The sequence below is a fragment of the Cuculus canorus genome, chromosome 7 (assembly GCF_017976375.1).
Source record: "Cuculus canorus isolate bCucCan1 chromosome 7, bCucCan1.pri, whole genome shotgun sequence".
Lineage (NCBI taxonomy): Eukaryota > Metazoa > Chordata > Aves > Cuculiformes > Cuculidae > Cuculus > Cuculus canorus.
This window is the reverse complement of record NC_071407.1, coordinates 27,918,090-27,934,111: the sequence shown is the minus strand read 5'-3', so window position 1 is coordinate 27,934,111 and position 16,022 is coordinate 27,918,090. Positions and strand designations below refer to the sequence as shown.

The following is a 16,022-nucleotide window of genomic DNA, read 5'->3' as shown; positions in this document are numbered from 1 at the left end:
TGTGCTTTTATTCCTTATTCTCACTAGGATTATCTCAGTAGTGTCTGGTTCGAGGATGTGTATTTCTTCATGCCAGGGAAAAATATGTTGAAGGGAAGAGCAGTTTCAATGTTTAGATTTAAATGAGGTTTTGGCACCAGTGCTGATAACATTCCAGGAGCATTTTGAGTTTAGGAAGGTTTAAAAGCCAGACATTGGTTGTATTAGAGAAATGCTATGGATTGTTTTACATCTGTCTGTGGTGTGGTCTTGGGATGATTTGATGCCTTTGGACAGAAGTCATGAGCTCTGGTTTGGTGCACTGTCTGCAAGCTGTGTGTAATGCAGTTAGGTGTCTCCACCTGACTTGGACCTGCCTGCCTTGTTCTCTTCTCATGACTTTTCAGATCACACAGATTCTTGTTTAGCAGTATCCCTTCCTGAAATCCAAGCTACAAACATGACATCATAGTTCAATAATAACTTCAATAAATTCACTGTGATTTAGTAACTTCTTTGGTTTCTTTCTTCACTTTACTTATTCTGTGTAAAATCTGTAGGTCCTGCTGCCTTGTGTTTACTGGTGCAGACTTTTCTCCCTGCCTTTCCAAGAGGAGGCCATTCTGACATAGAGATTTCTTCTGAAGGAGCTTTGAGATCCATTATCACCTGTAACGCATCTTGCTCCCTTTCAATTTCTTCAGCCTGCTGCTTTTAGAATGGGCTGCTAGATTAGGAGCAAGTAATTACCTAATAAATCCCATCTGGTCTCCTATTTCCTCACTTGGAAGAAGGATAGAGCAGCGTGGATGGCAGTGATCATCGGGCTTCCTATAAAACTAGAATAGGTATCATTTTAATTGGGAGAGAAGGCGAGGTGGAGAGTAGTTCACAAGGGGAATAGAAATAAATTACCTGTTTGAGTGGTGGTACGGCTTCTTCTGCAAGATCCTGTTCTCTAGAACAAGAATGTAACCATTATTCCTGTCTGTTCTAGAATGGTGCTAAATTGCTGCTCCCTGTCATTTGATGGGGTTGCATTTCCATTAAGTTATGTACTAGATTTATTGCAGAGCTTTAGAGATTCCTGTATTTGTCCATAGTAATGGGCAGTGTTGAGGCAAGCATCAGATTTTTTATGATCTCATATCTATTTCTTGTGTTTTTCTTGCATGGGGGTTTCTGTGCTGTACATCTTGGTAAAATTTTAAGCTTTTTTAGGGGAAAAAAAGCACTATTGGGCACTGAGAGGTCTTGTAATCATTCCTGCTCCTTCATCGCAGTATCAGTCTTGAGCACGAGACCAGATAGATGCTCCTTAAAAGGCCGTAAGTAAAACCAAATTGCTCTATTATGTGGCAATTGATAACACTATATTATAACTTCTTATCTAATAACGTTTCTTGACTTACTGGACTAATTCTTGTTCAAGAAGAGTTTAAAAGGACCTTTCTCATTTACTTCTCTTGTATGTGTTTTTGTTCAAGATCATCCATTGGTAAGTGCGTTTAAATGTGTTTCTCAATTTTTGCTGGAATTATTGATATTTTAATGTAAGAAGTGCAATGAAATGGGACCATATTAGCACAATGCATTGTTTTATTACTTGGACCATACAGTACATCGAGGCAGAGGGGTGACTGACTTCTCACTTCAAAAGTATTTATTTTAACAGACACTGTACTAGCTCATGCAGGAAGATGCTTGTGATATAATCCTTACTCCCTGAAACATTCCTAATGATTTACTTTTAAGACCTTCAGTGTTTATTGGTATGATTTTAATCATAAAGAGGGACATCAGGTATTTGGTAAAATTGTTTTATCATAGTAATACAGTTATTATAGAGTTTATATATAGTTTTCCTGCCCAGATCAAACGTGTGGCCTATTAGATTGGTTTTCAGTGGTTTTGTAGGAGTAAAATTTGAAGACTGCTCATTGAGGTGCTGGCACTACTCATTTAACAGATATAATGATGGTTGAATGTTTTGGGTAATTCAATTAAATGTATTGAGTCTAGGCTCATCTTGTATCCAGTGGTGCAGTTATCAAGGGGGACTGAGGGTACCGTGTACCATTTCAGTTGGGTGATAAGATAGTGGAGTCCATCTTACAATTTCTCTCATATATTCTCATTCATAATGTTGCCTTCAGATAATACCAATATTACCGCAATAGAAAGAGTTCTCATCTCCCCATCGAAGCCTCATTTTTTTAATATATTGAATTAATTAATATTGCATCCTGTTTGAAAGGAAGTTGGCTTTATTTCAGCTGCGGAGGATATGGTCGTCTTGGAACGTAACTGTACAAAATGTTTTGCTGCAATAGTCTGTCTCTCTGGTTTATGACTGTACAGCGTGAAGTGTACAGAGCTCAGGTCCCCAGTGAACAATGAAGACGAGAAGAATGTCCTATTTATTTTATTTTGATTAAAAATAATTGCTCTGAATTATTTTACAGAACAGTAATTTACTTTAACAAAGAAAACTCTACCACTAAAACAGACATACGTCCTGAGTGCTTAAGCTAATTGGATTGTCAATGTAAGAATGGTCCATACTAGGTCAAACCCAAGGTTCCTTTAATAAATGTGCTGTCTCTAGCAGAGACACGTTTAGGGAGCAATAGATGAGGCCAGGACAAGTCCTTTGTATTACTTTCTTGGAGTGCTCGTGCAAGCCTCCAGTCATTTGTGACTTCAGGACTTCTTATGCTTCTCCCTTACCGGGGACACTGGGGTCAGCTGAAAACATCTACACGAATTACTGCCAGAAAGACCCTGTGCCAATGGGAATGGAGGCTGCTAGGTTTTGATCAATAATCACTCTGCTTTCCACCATTCATATTCAAAAGGGATTTTATATATAATGCCGCTAATTTAAATACATGGTATATTTAATAATCAGTTCACATCTCTGGGCTCTGTCTGTTTTGGCGTGCTTGCCGGACTTCTGTCCATTTTGGTGAAGCCGTTCTGTCAGTGGTGACGCTGTGCAGTGGACAGACCTGGTATCATGACAAATCTTAGTTCATTTTCGGTTCTGTCCACACAGAGATAGATGATCACTTGTGCCCAGAGCTCTTGACCAAGCATTGGAGTTTACTAGTCAAAATACCTAATGCTGGGAGATCGTGTCTTCCTGTTTTGTTTACTCTGCTGCATACTCATTAAATTGGAACTGTATTTTAAAGAAAGGAAAGAGAAGGGTTCCAACTTAATGGGGACCAAGTTCTCTCTTTGCATTTGGGCAAGGAAAGAATTCACTTCTTTTACTCTTGTCTATTTAAGAGTATAGAATGGACAAGCGCTGTGTACTCTTTACCATTAGATGATGAAAGCTAGTGAGTGCTCTTCCATTTTAAAGCTGTTTTTTTGTCCATGCTGTTTACGTGCTGTGGCAGAGAGCGTGCCAGTGTTTAACCAACTCCTTGGGCTTGCTGATCATTTCATTCCAGTGTTCCAGCTCTTTGCCACGGGCGTACATGAAAGGCCCAACCACTACACGTCCTAGCAGATGTGTTTCTGAGGAAAAAAGAGAGCAGTTAGTAGTGACTACCTGGAAGTGCTTCTCTGAAATCCTTGCTTAGACTATTAACTTAAATTATAGAATGGAATCGAAGTTCTTAGAATTCTTATATACTTAGAATTAGAATATTTCGCTTAAGTAATGCGTGTTCTGGAGGTTGTTTTTAAACCAGAATTTTCATCAAGTAATTCCCTCTAGATTTCAGGTTCCGTAGTTTCTACGTGTTAAGATGCAGTATTACAAGGCACCACAGTAAGTGGGTATTTGGTCAGTTCAAGCCTACCCCACTGCCTGCCCTCTAAGCTAGAGTCTGGCTAAGACACACAAATGTGCCTGTGAAATACCTCAGACCTTTTATATGTTTTGATGATTATTAGTGACAAGGAATTAGTTCCTCCCAGATTTAAATAGCTCTGCAATAAGTAAAGATATTTATGAGATCTTAACTGCAGTAATTTGTATGACTTACTTTCTCCTTTGATACTCTGGAGCACAGATAGACTCAGGCTTGCTGTATCCAGCTCCATCTGATCTACCTTGAAGCTGAAGGTTTCATTATACGCTGGACTGAGAGATCCTGGAACAGATGCTGTCTTCTTACTTTTGATGAATTTATTATGGTTCATCAGTGAGACTTTGACATACACACCTAGGGGTAAAGAGATTCAAGAAGAAAATACATCAGGGACAATTGGGAGAAGGCTTAAGGCATTTCTTGCTTTCAGGAGTCAATATTAAGTATAAAATCAGATCATGGAACTTACATGGCAGCACGGCAATGTGTAAGAGTAAGCAAGGAGCACACCAAGCACTTGGGGTGCGGGTTTGCAGCACACTGCCCAATGTAAGAGCTGATAAAAGGAGCAGTCATGTTTTTGCAGGATTTTTGTGGACCCTAAATCACACTTGAAGTGCATTATCAAAGGAAATAACACGCAATTCAATTAATTTTTTTGGTTTTTTCCTTAGTAAGATATTTTGGACAATCGCCTTCTGGCAGGTCTTCCTTCCAGACTCTTGCTTCTTATGATAATCTCAAGTATACCAGCACTGAAATGGCATGGCAGATTAATGTTAGATTGGTAGAAAGGATCACATAAGAGTTCTGCTTCTTCACAATGGCCTGCAGGCAGACGTGATGTACTAAGTGTGCTCTCCCTCTCTTGTAAAGCTATTGAGATCATGCAAAAGAGATTTGCTTTTAGTTCATGACAAAGCTACTTTGTTCGCTTGCCGTGAACCAGTCATATCTCTATTGTCCATCCTCATCTTAGTTATTTGTGCTGTAAAACTCTAATTTTTCTCCTCCCACAAGCGCACAGGACATGATTCTGCTTGTTGGAAAACTCTATATTCTCATTATTTTACTGTACATCTCATTACTGAGTTTTACCCTAAGCAGAGCAAATTTATCTCTAACATTATGAACGTCGATTTACTCATTTAGAGGTCATTGTTTCTAAAGTGAAACATCCTCGTAACAGTCCACTCAAAGAAACCTTAAAAAAACATTCGTAGTGGATGTGTATATATAGAGAACAAAACCTCTTCTTTTTAACTGTTGCATATATTTTACATTTATACTCTTTAAAATCCTTCCAAGAAACCACTACAGATTTCAACACAAGTTTTGTTCTTCCATCTATTTTATTTTGAGTGTTTACATTTTAAGCAGTGTTTGGGAAGTATTCTCTACACTCAGCATCTCTGAGGCCAAGGATGTGTGAGCATGAAAACTCCCACTGCAGTAAAGGAGAAAAATTGTGACTCCATGCCATGGTCCTCTGAGCAATGGCCAGGCTGTCCTACAAGAAGATTTTTTTTTTCCCAGTCCCTGTCTCCCCAGGACAGCAGTTGTTCTGCAGCTGTTGCCTTTGGGCTTTTGCCTTGAGGCAATTCCATTAATGTCAGTATTCCCTGCAGTATCCTATCTCCTCTGGATTGGAGGGCAGCAAAGGGATGTGCTTGCTATAGCAGGAGAGAAAAATTGCTACTGAGGACATGAGACAAACCATTCATTATGAAACAAAACAAAACCACAGCAGAACTGAGCTAACAAAATCTAATTACCCCAGTAACAAAGTATGGCTTGTTTCCACCCAAATTCAATCACCCGGATGTTTATTTGTTCTTTCCAGCATCACTCAGTGCAAGCCTGGGTGGACAGATGAGGAAAGCACAAATTAAAACAGGATTTCTGGAGCTGATAGGAGAGAGGAAATGGCACTTACCAACAGCATGGCTCTCCTCCTGGAGCTTTAATCCCTTTGCCCTCAGAACCACTACAGTGAGACGGCCCAGGTAGTCGTTGTAGCTGAGGGAGAACTGGATATCGCCGTACTCTGATGGAGGCTTTGGAAGCAGAAGAGCACTTGTCAAATATATCTGAAAAACTCTCACTTGACACAGATTGGGGGGGGGGGGGGGGGGGGAAGGTTTCTCTTCGTACAGTTTCATTATGGTTTCCACCACACCAAGGCATGTGAGGGAATCAATGGCTTCATTTATGCTGTTGTGACATTCAATAGAACCAATTAATCAGCCTTCCTGAACTTTTGAATTCTTATGTCTTCCAAGCGATGCCTATTTCCTTACCGCTGCTGCTTTTTTTCTGCTCTTACTAATTCAAAGCAGAAGCCAACAAAAGGAGTGCCTTCTTATCTGCCTCCTCACTTGGATAGCTGTTCCTCAGCTACCAGTTGAGCAGCTGGATAATGCCTATACAACACCGATGGATCTGCAGGTTGGTAAGACGGGAATTTTTATTCCAAATGCTGATCAAATGCTTTTGCATTTGATTTAGTCCGTATAACGTACTTCTGCTTCAGCTGTACCCCTCCCATCTTTGTAAGATGACAGACGTTTCATAACGCCGAGCAGCCTGGCATTGCCTACCTCCAAGTTTTCTTTCTCCAGGTCTCTCCATATGACTAGTTTGTTGTCATCAGTTAATGTTTCATTTTTCAGTGGGAAGGTAACTTGGCCGAGGAAATGATGCTTCTTCTGTTTATCGACATGATAAACCAAAAACTTCAGAGTCCTTTGGAGCAACACTTTACTGGAAACCTGTACAGGAAAAGAAATGTACATAATTATAAAGCAGGTGAGTTTTGTTTTCTACTCTAGTATCACTTCAAAGGAAGAATTTCTCCGAGTCTGTTAAAGGTAGGCGGAGATTTTCTTTGATTGTTTGAAGTCCACTGTCTTAATTTTCCTGAAGTTTTATCTATGCAGGAGTCTAAAGACCCAAGCTAAACCAGAATGAGTTCATTTGACAAATGTGAAGTTAGCTGGTGGTTTTTCAACTGATAGATCTAGTCTTCTATGATGCAGTCACCTCCAGACACAAACGCTTATAAACCTGTGAACATTACTTTTTCAGTTTTCTGGAACACATCCTTTTTTGATTTCAAAGCTTTTGCCTTGTGATACCTGCTCGAAGCCTCTTGGCATAGAGAGCCTCCGGGCTTCGCAGCACTGTGTATACAAACAGTATAGCGGGCACCTCATTTCTAGCCTACTTCCATAGCGAAGGAACTAAAGGCTATGAAAGCATTAGTTCAGTATCAGTGGCTTCTGGACTTCTAGAGCTGCTGGGCTGAACTGCTCAGCCATAGTTCAAACTGGACTTTTCATCATTCCCAGGGCAAGTTCTGGAATCCTCAACTTTGGTGCAGATCACAAGTAAGATCAGTTCTGGAGCCACAGACTCCAGTAGCCCAGGATCTCCAGAAGCCCTGGTAATAAATCCTGTCACTAGTGGAAACGACTTGTGTCTTGGTAGAAGTTTGTAGAAAATCAATTTACACAAAAAATGTTGTAGTTTGACAAGCCAGTTATTTGCAAACAAAAATCTGCTTCATCAAAAGGACAGTACCTGAAAAACAAAGTTTTCGTCGAACTGTGGGTTAAGGGTTTTGCGTTTTGTTTTGGACTGCAAATAGCTTCTTTCATCAGGCAGCAAGTAGATTTTCACAAACACACTACAGGAATCATCGGGAGGCTGCAGCTTCCTGAGTTTGATCAAGGAGACAAGGAGCCTTTCAGATTCTTGTTCGTATTCTAAGGAGAACCAGAGGCGGCCGATGTTGCCTTCAGGAAAGTCCGTCTCACTCTTGTCTTCAGGGAACTTGTACAGTTCTGGGTTAATGATCCCTAAAACATAAGCTCCAGCTTCATGACATAAAAAGCAAGGACGCTCAGATTAGTGTCAGGACCGTAGCAGGCATTTTTATAACCACTGCTGTATTAGGGAAGTCACATTGATCTCTTTCCTAACAATCCAATTTTGCATGAACTTGGTATTTTAATGCTTTTTTTTCTCTCAGATTTGGGGGAGTAGTTGTAGGCTGCACCACTCTTCTTTCTTGTATTCCTGTGACAGCACCTTAATAGCTTTGAATATTTGTTGTTGCAATCTGCAGCTGATGCCACTGCTGTTTCTGGGGGCAACAATCAGATACTTTTAGAATCGTGGACTCATAGAATGGTTTGGACTGGAAGGGAGCTTAAAGCCCATCCAGTTCCAATCCCCTGCCATGGGCAGGGACACCTTCCACTGGATCAGGTTGCTGAAAGCTCCATCCAACCTGGCCTCGAACACATCCAGGGATGGGGCAGCCTCTTCTCTGGATAACCTGGGTGCCTCACCACCTTCACAGGAAAAAAATTCTTCCTAATATCTAACGTAGATCTCCCCTCTTTCAGCTTAAAACCATAACCTCTCGTTCTATCCTTGTGCTCCCTGGTAAAGAGCCCCTCCCCAGCTTTCCGTTAAGCTCCCTTTAAGCACTAGAAGGTCACTCTAAGGTCTCCCTGGATCCTTTTCTTATCTAGGCTGAACAAGCCCCGCTCTCTCAGACTGTCCTCATGTAAGAGGTGCTCCAGCCCTCGGATTAACTTCAGGGCCTTCCTCTACTTCCTGAGTTACAGCTCATGTTGTGCCTTTACAAAACACGGGGAGAGGTTGCTTTGTCTGCCACATGTGCAAGATCCCACAGCAGAAAGACCAGAATAGCTATGTTCTGGCCCAGTTCTTACATATACAGAACATAAATACATGCATATAGTGTTTTGGGCTTGTACTGTTGTAACACTGTCTGATATGCCTCCAATAAACACGGTTCGTAGTAAGTTACCCTTTAAAATAGCACCCTTAAAGAGGTCCCGTTCTCGCACTGCCATACCCAAAGAATGGAACGATGACCGTGGTCCAGCCTGAGGAATCGCACAGGGGTCACTGTCTTCCTGAACGTGTTCCTCGTTCGTCAGGTTAATCCAGTCTCGCCCATGCAGTGTTGGTGGAATGATAAAGGGAATGCTTCTGGATCTGCTGAAGACAACAACAGCTACTGATTCCTGGTTTAAATATGGAAAACCATACTTGGTAACAGTAATGAATTTATTGTTCTTATCTCACAGCTCTGTAAAAATTCTACAGAGATGCATAGGTAGAAAAGGTAAAAATCCATTGTTTTGGAATTGATTTTATTTGTTTAGCACCTAAATGTCCAGTAAGGGATGTGAGATCTTAATTCTTCAGTCAGATCCCTCACTTTTTCCCTTTTTTCTTTACAATCAGTCTTCCAAAGGAAAGGGAAGAATTAACTGCTGCTGCTTGTTTTAGAGCCCCAAAGCCCTGCAGTAACTAACTTTTTAGAGAGCTTTCTTTCAGAACTGAAGTTCTATTATTTGTTTCTCGGATGCTTTGTTATGAGACCACCAGGAATGACTCTGGGTCTGGAACACAGACCGGATTTTTCTAGGTAACGGATAAAACTACCCATGCACAAATCACACTTGAATACATTATGTCTTTTGCAAAAATCAGAAATAATCATCATGCTTTTAGTTACAGAAAGTATTATGTTCCTACAGGAACAAAACAGAACACAACTGATTGTTTTCTTACAATTTAGGGGTCTCATTTATTTCTATACTCACATGTATTTAGATCACTCTCTCATTTGAGATTTGACAGTTGAAATAAATCACAAATAGTTCATACTTTAAAAAAGAAATAACAAAAGTATATACCTTGTGCCTTTGGGCTGAATTTCAGAAGTTGACTGATCCTGAAAAATGGCATTTGCATTTGTGGTTTTGACAGGACTGGTGAGCTTTTTGTAAGAGAGGCGGCGGCACAGTTTCTTCCAGAGCAGGTACGCAGTCATGCCCATGAGAACAAATAAAAGGGTCCCTCCTATTATACCTCCAACAACAGCAACTGCTTGTTCTGTTCAAACACAGAAGTGCATAAAGCATCATAGGAGGATCAAAGTTATGTGCATTTTGGGGGTACATAGGAATATTAAAGCTCACAGATTTATGTAATTTACATTCCAAAGTGATTTTTAAATTAAACACGCTGCTCGTGCACATTTCTGTCTTTGGTTATAGCATGATGTGACACACTTGAAGGTGTACAACATCGGCAGTGAGATTAAAAAGTGTTCAGATAAGCTGGCAATGACTGCGGTGTAAGAGATGATAGGAACCCAAGGAGTTCTGTGGACTGTGATTTGCCTCAGCATGGTAGAAGTGTTAGAGCTTTCATAAGAGAAAAAAGAAAACCTGGGAGCACTTCAAACAAAAGGTAACATTATTTTGGTTTGTTCTTCCAACTCTTCACCTATGTTAGGCTGAGACCTGATTCTGGCACAAGGAATGAAGTAAAGTTCTGTGTTGTTTCCTTTTTAAGGATGCCTGTGTTTCCTGATCTGTAAAGCCAGCCCTAAGTATCCATTAAACACTGTTTCCTGAACCTTGATTTACTTCAGATAAAACAAAACCTTTTATAATTTGAGCTTTGTTTTTTCTGCACATTAATAAAATGGAAAACATGATAATTGTCTTCAATATGAATATGTGGAATTCTGTAATGAGAATTTCTCACTAGACCAAGAGTAGACAACTGATAATGTGCTCAGCTCATCATTTTCTTACATTTGCTGAGTACGCTGGGGAAAAAGGCTGGAAAGACCGGCTCTGCACGGCACCTTATACCCTGCCTGTCTTGGCCTAGCACTGAACTAGTAGCCATGCATCGAGGTGTGACTGGGTGTCAGCTGAGAACTGATCCTACCAGAATATCCTCTGTCTAAAAAGATGAGACCAAAGTGCCGAGTTATCTTTCTCTCTGCAGTCAAGGGAGGCAGCTCAGGATCAGGTGAGCACTGAGCACTGCCGGTCCTCAGGGTCTCCCCTGACACTGGAGCAACAAAGCAACCTGGTGTTCTCGCACAACTGGCACTGATTTTAATTTTTTGTCCCATTCTCTGCTTTTAAGTAGAGGTAACTGTGATTATGCTTCATTCCTTTCTCCTTTTTATCTGTCTGAGCTTGGTAGATACCTTGCAGTTAGCCACCTCTATACAATGGTACAAATACACACAATGCAAGCACAAAATAATCAGTCAACACGAGTAGTTGTTTTGAACAAGAATTCAAAACTAATTCAACACAGTTTAGTTTATTGATTAGGGCTACGAAGAGTATAGGAATTGAGTTGCAAGCACGTGTACTACTGACCTTTTTCACTGTTGCTGTGTTGCAATAAGTGATATGAAATGTCCTTCAGCTACAGAACTCTTATGTAAATACCTTGTGCTATAAAATTAACCTGGCCGTAGTGCCTCAAAGGCCTTTATCCGATCCTATCTCCTTTGTCCTGCCTTTGGTACAGTCGTAGGAGCCAACTTATTTTTGCAGCTCTCCTCCAGGTGTGTTGCCTTAGCTCTCTGCAGGAATTGTCTGGCTGCTCCCACATGAGACATGTTATCACCTTTGTCTTCCAGCACTGTGGAGCAACCACCCTACTCATGGCTATATGACAGTGACGGGCACTTTGCTGTCCCTGCAAAGTCTAAGTGGGCTTAATACATTCCAGCGTTTAGCCAGACTATCAGCGCAATAGTATTGGTATAAGACTTAGTTTGAGGAAAAGGAAGCAAGAACCTATTTGGTATGGGTTAATATTAATACAGAGACAAGTCCGGTTGTGCTACACTGGTAATTTAGTTTTCTTTCCTAAGAATGCACAGTATGAGGAAATGTGTAACAAATGCAGTCCTGAGCATGGAAATACTGTATATTTGTTCCTCTTAGTTTTGCAGGGCATGCCTGAGTACCTTTTCAGTCAGATTGACATTTTGTTAGAGCTTAAAGGCCAGATGCAGAAAAAACCGCCTTAGTTTAATGCCCACAAGTATAATAGAAATCACTGGTTCACCTCGTGCAGGTGTACTATCAACAACACAAACGTTTCTATGGCTGGTGGTTTTACTGTCTGGCATAGGTATCTTAAAGGTTAACATTTCAAGCAAGCTGAACAGGACTCTGTTTAACTTATCCCTTCTGTTTTCAAGTCTTGACTGCTCTCAGCTGCTGTCTTGTGTTCTCCCCAACCAGTTTGCCACCATTTACCATTAAGGACAGAGGGCTGAGTTGCGCTGTGATGCAATATACAGTACGGCAGCTCTGCGCTGGTTTTGGAGTAAGAGAATGCATTTCCAGTCTCTTCCTTAGTGAGTTAAATGTACTGAATTAGTTCGGTGCAGAATGATGTTAAGTATTTATGACCCACCCACTGCTACTGCCTCAAATCCTGCGTTATTATTTTTACACAGTGGAACACGTGAAGTCTTACCCATTTCAGTAAATCTACCTATGATTTAGTGAGATTAAGGAGAATTTGGCTCACTTCTAGGCCATCTTATCTGATTAGATCAGCAACAGAACTGTAGCTGAGGGCACAATGTAATGCTAGTCACAAAACCATTGAAATAAGTTGAATCCATTGTGTGCAGGGAGAAAAATATGTATCTTTCAAAATAACTACCTGTCATCATGAGAAATCGACGTATTGTATTCTGCAGTGCTACAGGACGGTGGCAGCTGGAGGTGGAGGAGACCTGTTGGACCACTTCATCTCCAAGTGGCCTGTGCTGGGAGACTGTCCTCCATTAACAGGTACCGGGTTTATCCTAGCACAGAAAAGTGTTGATGGTCATCCATCTCCTTTGGGACAGGATCCCTTTTTGCGTAATGTCTGGTAATATGATATATGATGTCTGGTAAAATGCTTTTGGTAAGCTTTTCTTAAACTTTGCAGTAAGCTTTTTAGTGCAATGACCAGGCAAGTTCTCTGTCAAAAGTTCTAGTTCCTGTATAAATACTTTAGATTTATTAACATTTGCAGTATAAAAATATGTACAGTATAAACCAAATTATTGGGGTGGAGGTAAACTCTGCGCTTGCTGTGCCAGTCTCTGACAGCAGAGCGCTCTGGGTGCAGGATAAGGACTGGAGGTGCCCCACAGACCTGTGGTTTCCAGCCTTGTGGTTCCTCAATGGGCTCCAGAGAAAGATCAGGGATATTTAGAGCTAGTTCTTCATCCCGGTTTTCCCCACAGCACTGGGGAGGGGGGCCAGGGCAGGGCAGAGCTGCGCACCGTGGCAGGCAAGGTCAGGTCCCAGCAGGTCCCTCCTGCCTGCCTGTGCCCCTGATGGCTCTTACCCAGGCACATGGGCATTTACTGGGCACCCCAGTTCTTTACCAGGCACCCTGGCACCTTACTGGGCACAGGTGCTGGGGTTCCTGTCGGCTCTCACTGGGTACCCCACCACTGACTGGGCATGGGCACTTACCAGGCACCCCGGCATTTATCAGGTGTAGATACTCTGGCTCCTTCAGGCTCTTACTGGGCATCCCAGCACCTACTGGGCATCCCAGCACCTACTGGGCATGGACACTTAGCAGACTCAGGCTGCCATGGGCACTTAGCGGGCACCTCAACACTTACCTACCATAGGTGCTTGGGGTCCCGACAGCTCTTACCAGACACGCTGGCACTTACCAGGCACAGATGCTTGGCCTCGCACTGGGTCTTATCAGACACCCTGGCACTTACTGGCCACAGGGGCTCCCACCAGCACTGACCGAGCACCCTGGCACCTACTGCACACCCTGGCACTTAGGGGGCAACGATGTTTGGGCTCCTAATGGCTCTTACCAGGATGGGCACTTAGCAGACATGGGTGCTCGGGCTCCCCACTGGCACATACCAGGCACAGATGCTTGAACTGGCTCTTAACCAGACACCCTGACACTTACCTGGCACAGGTGCTTGGCTCCCCACGAGTCTTGAGGGGTATCCCAGTGCTGGACACACATGCTTGGGCTCCTGTGATCTCTTAACAGACACCCCAGCACTTATTTGGTACAGGAGCCCCGGCTCTGGCCAGCACATACTGAGCACCCTGGCACTTACTAGGCACCAGCACTGACCAGGCACGGACACTGACCAGGCACCCTGGCACCTACTGGGCATGGGTACTCGGGCTCCTGCTGACACTTACTGAGCATGAGCACTTACTGGGTATGGATGCTCTGGCTCCTCCAGGCTCTTACCGGGCATCCCAGTGCTTTCTGGGCATCCCAGTGCTTTCTGGGCATAGACACTTACCAGGTATAGGTGCTTGGGCTCTTGACAGGTCTTACTGGGCATGGAAATTGACTGGGCACCCTAGCACCTACCGGGCATGGATGCTCTGGCTCCTTTTAGGCTCTTACCAGGCATCCCAGCACCTTCTGGGCACGTGCACTTACCGGGTACAGGTGCTTGGCTTCCTGCAGGTTCTTCCCAGGTATCCCAGCACTTACCAGGCAAGGATGCTGTGGCTCCTGCTGGCTCTCACCAGACACAGGCACTTTGGCAGGCGTGGTGCTTGGGCTGCTGACAGCTCTTACTGGACACTGTAGCAATTACTAGGCAGGGATGCTTGGACTCTTCGGGCACGGCACTTGGCAGACACAGGCGCTTGTGCTCCCCGCTGTTGCTTACTGGGCACCCCAGTGCTTACTGGCCATGGGCACTTACCGGATTACAGGTGTTTGGGCTCCTGGGAGTTCTTACTGGGCACGGGCACTGACCAGACTCCTCAGCACATTCCAGGCACGGATGCTCTGGCTCTCACCGGGCGTAGACACTTAACCAGATACAGGTGCTTGGGCTCCTGCGGGCTCTTACTGGACACTCCAGCACTTACTGGGTAAGGATGCTGGGGCTCCCAACAGCTCTTACCGGGCACCCTGGCTCTTACCTGACACGGATGCTCTGGCTCCTCCGGGCTCTTACTGGGCACGGACACTTACCGGGTGCAGGTGCTTGGTCTCCTCCGGGCTCCCACCGGGCGCAGGCACTGACCGGGCAAGGCTGCTGGGGCTCCCGCTGGCTCTTACGGGACACGGGCACTCGGCAGACGCGGAGCTTGTGCTGCCCGCGGCTCCCAGCGGGCAGAGCTGCCGCCTCTCCATCCCGGGCAGCGCCGGAGCCGCGGGAGGGAGGAGCGATCCGTGCCGGTGCCTCCCCCCCTTCCTGGGAAAGCATTTTGTCCTAACATCTCATCTCCATCTCCCCTTGAGGTCCTTCATCTCTTGTGCGTGTAATAAACTGGACCAAACGTATCTTAACTAACAAAATCACTGGTGCATCTCTCAGAAACAGAATTCGCCTTCGCTCCTTGCCTGCTGATGCTCGCTGCTTTCCCAGCGGGTACGAGCATCTACACCTCTGGTTTAACGACTGTTTGTATTACATACGCCGGTTCTGTTTGCAGCTATTGCGTTTGCGTAGTGATGTTCAACCTAAATTCCAAAGAAATGTACAACGAAGCTGGTGAAGGGCTGGAGAACAATCCTACGAGGAGCAGTGAGGGAGTTGGGGCTGCTTAGTCTGGAGAAGAGGAGGCTGAGGGGGGACCTTATTACTCTCTACAACTACCTGAAAGGAGAGTGTAGCAAGATGTGTGTTGGTCTCTTCTCTCAAGCACCAAGCGATAGGATGAGAGGAAATGGCTTCAAGGGGTGCCAGTGGAGGATTAGACTGGATATTAAGAGAAGTTTCTTCACTGGAAGGGTTCTCAAGCACCTGCAGAGGAGGCCCGGGGAAGTGGTTGGGTCACCATCCCTGGAGGGATTTAAAAGACGGGTAGTTGAGGTGTTTAGGGATATGGTTTAGTAGTGGGCAGGTACAGTTGGACTCGATGATCTCAAAGGTCTTTTCCAACCAAATGATTCTATGACTCTGTGATAAATGCCGAGGAATTAAACCAGTAGGACTACAATAAAATGTCATCTGTTGCTGTGGAATCTTAGAATTCTGTCGATTGCGTTTACAATGTCCTGCTGCAGATGTAGTGTGTTTAGCTCTTTTGGTTTCTTTTTGAGTCCTCCATAAGTGAGAAAGTATTTAGATCACTTCTACAACACGAAGAAAAGGCTCCATATTGCACTTTTAACGTAGTTAGCTGTTAAATAAATATGACATCATCAGTGCTTTTGCTGTTCTTGTTTCTACACTGAATTAGTAGTAATATTGAATTACAGACTTTTTGCTCAGCGGTTTGGCACCTATCAGGATAATAGCCATAAGAAAGTTTGAGACAATGGAAAGTTTTATGTGGGATCAACTCTGTGCTTTCTATGATGATGTTGCTGCTTGAGGTCACA

General features: G+C 43.5%; 2 protein-coding genes across 4 annotated transcripts in view; one reads left to right on the top strand and one right to left on the bottom strand.

The window, feature by feature from the left end:
* Positions 1-1,627: 1,627 nt before the first annotated feature.
* On the bottom strand, positions 1,628-14,859 carry SYT15 (synaptotagmin 15). Of its 2 annotated transcripts, none has more exons than XM_054072049.1 (9): positions 14,667-14,859; positions 12,351-12,495; positions 9,548-9,746; positions 8,698-8,843; positions 7,389-7,684; positions 6,407-6,577; positions 5,743-5,863; positions 3,981-4,160; positions 1,628-3,507 (listed from the first exon to the last, which is right to left on the bottom strand). In XM_054072049.1, exons 2-9 carry the CDS (start codon positions 12,358-12,360, stop codon positions 3,371-3,373), a joined length of 1,260 nt encoding a protein of 419 aa, XP_053928024.1. In that variant the 5' UTR covers positions 12,361-12,495; positions 14,667-14,859; the 3' UTR covers positions 1,628-3,370. The 2 variants fall into 2 exon arrangements, with proteins under 2 accessions (XP_053928024.1, XP_053928025.1); XM_054072050.1 differs by having other exon boundaries at positions 1,630-3,507; positions 8,698-8,840; positions 14,667-14,857.
* GPRIN2 (G protein regulated inducer of neurite outgrowth 2) overlaps positions 12,402-16,022 on the top strand; it is a 34,731-nt gene continuing 31,110 nt past the window's right edge. Inside the window, exon 1 of one of the 2 annotated variants that reach the window (XR_008450765.1) lies at positions 12,402-12,481. The gene's annotated coding sequence lies outside the window, so the exon portion shown is untranslated. The remainder of the gene's footprint in view (positions 12,482-16,022) is intronic. The other variant, XM_054072048.1, reaches the window with a different exon arrangement.

Excerpts from the sequence above, each read along its gene's own strand:
- SYT15 (XM_054072049.1), bottom strand. Across the intron at positions 8,844-9,547 it reads ATTCAGCCCAAAGGCACAAG|CAGATCCAGAAGCATTCCCT; the intron begins GTATATACTTTT and ends TGTTGTCTTCAG. Across the intron at positions 6,578-7,388 it reads ACGAAAACTTTGTTTTTCAG|GTTTCCAGTAAAGTGTTGCT; the intron begins GTACTGTCCTTT and ends TTTCCTGTACAG.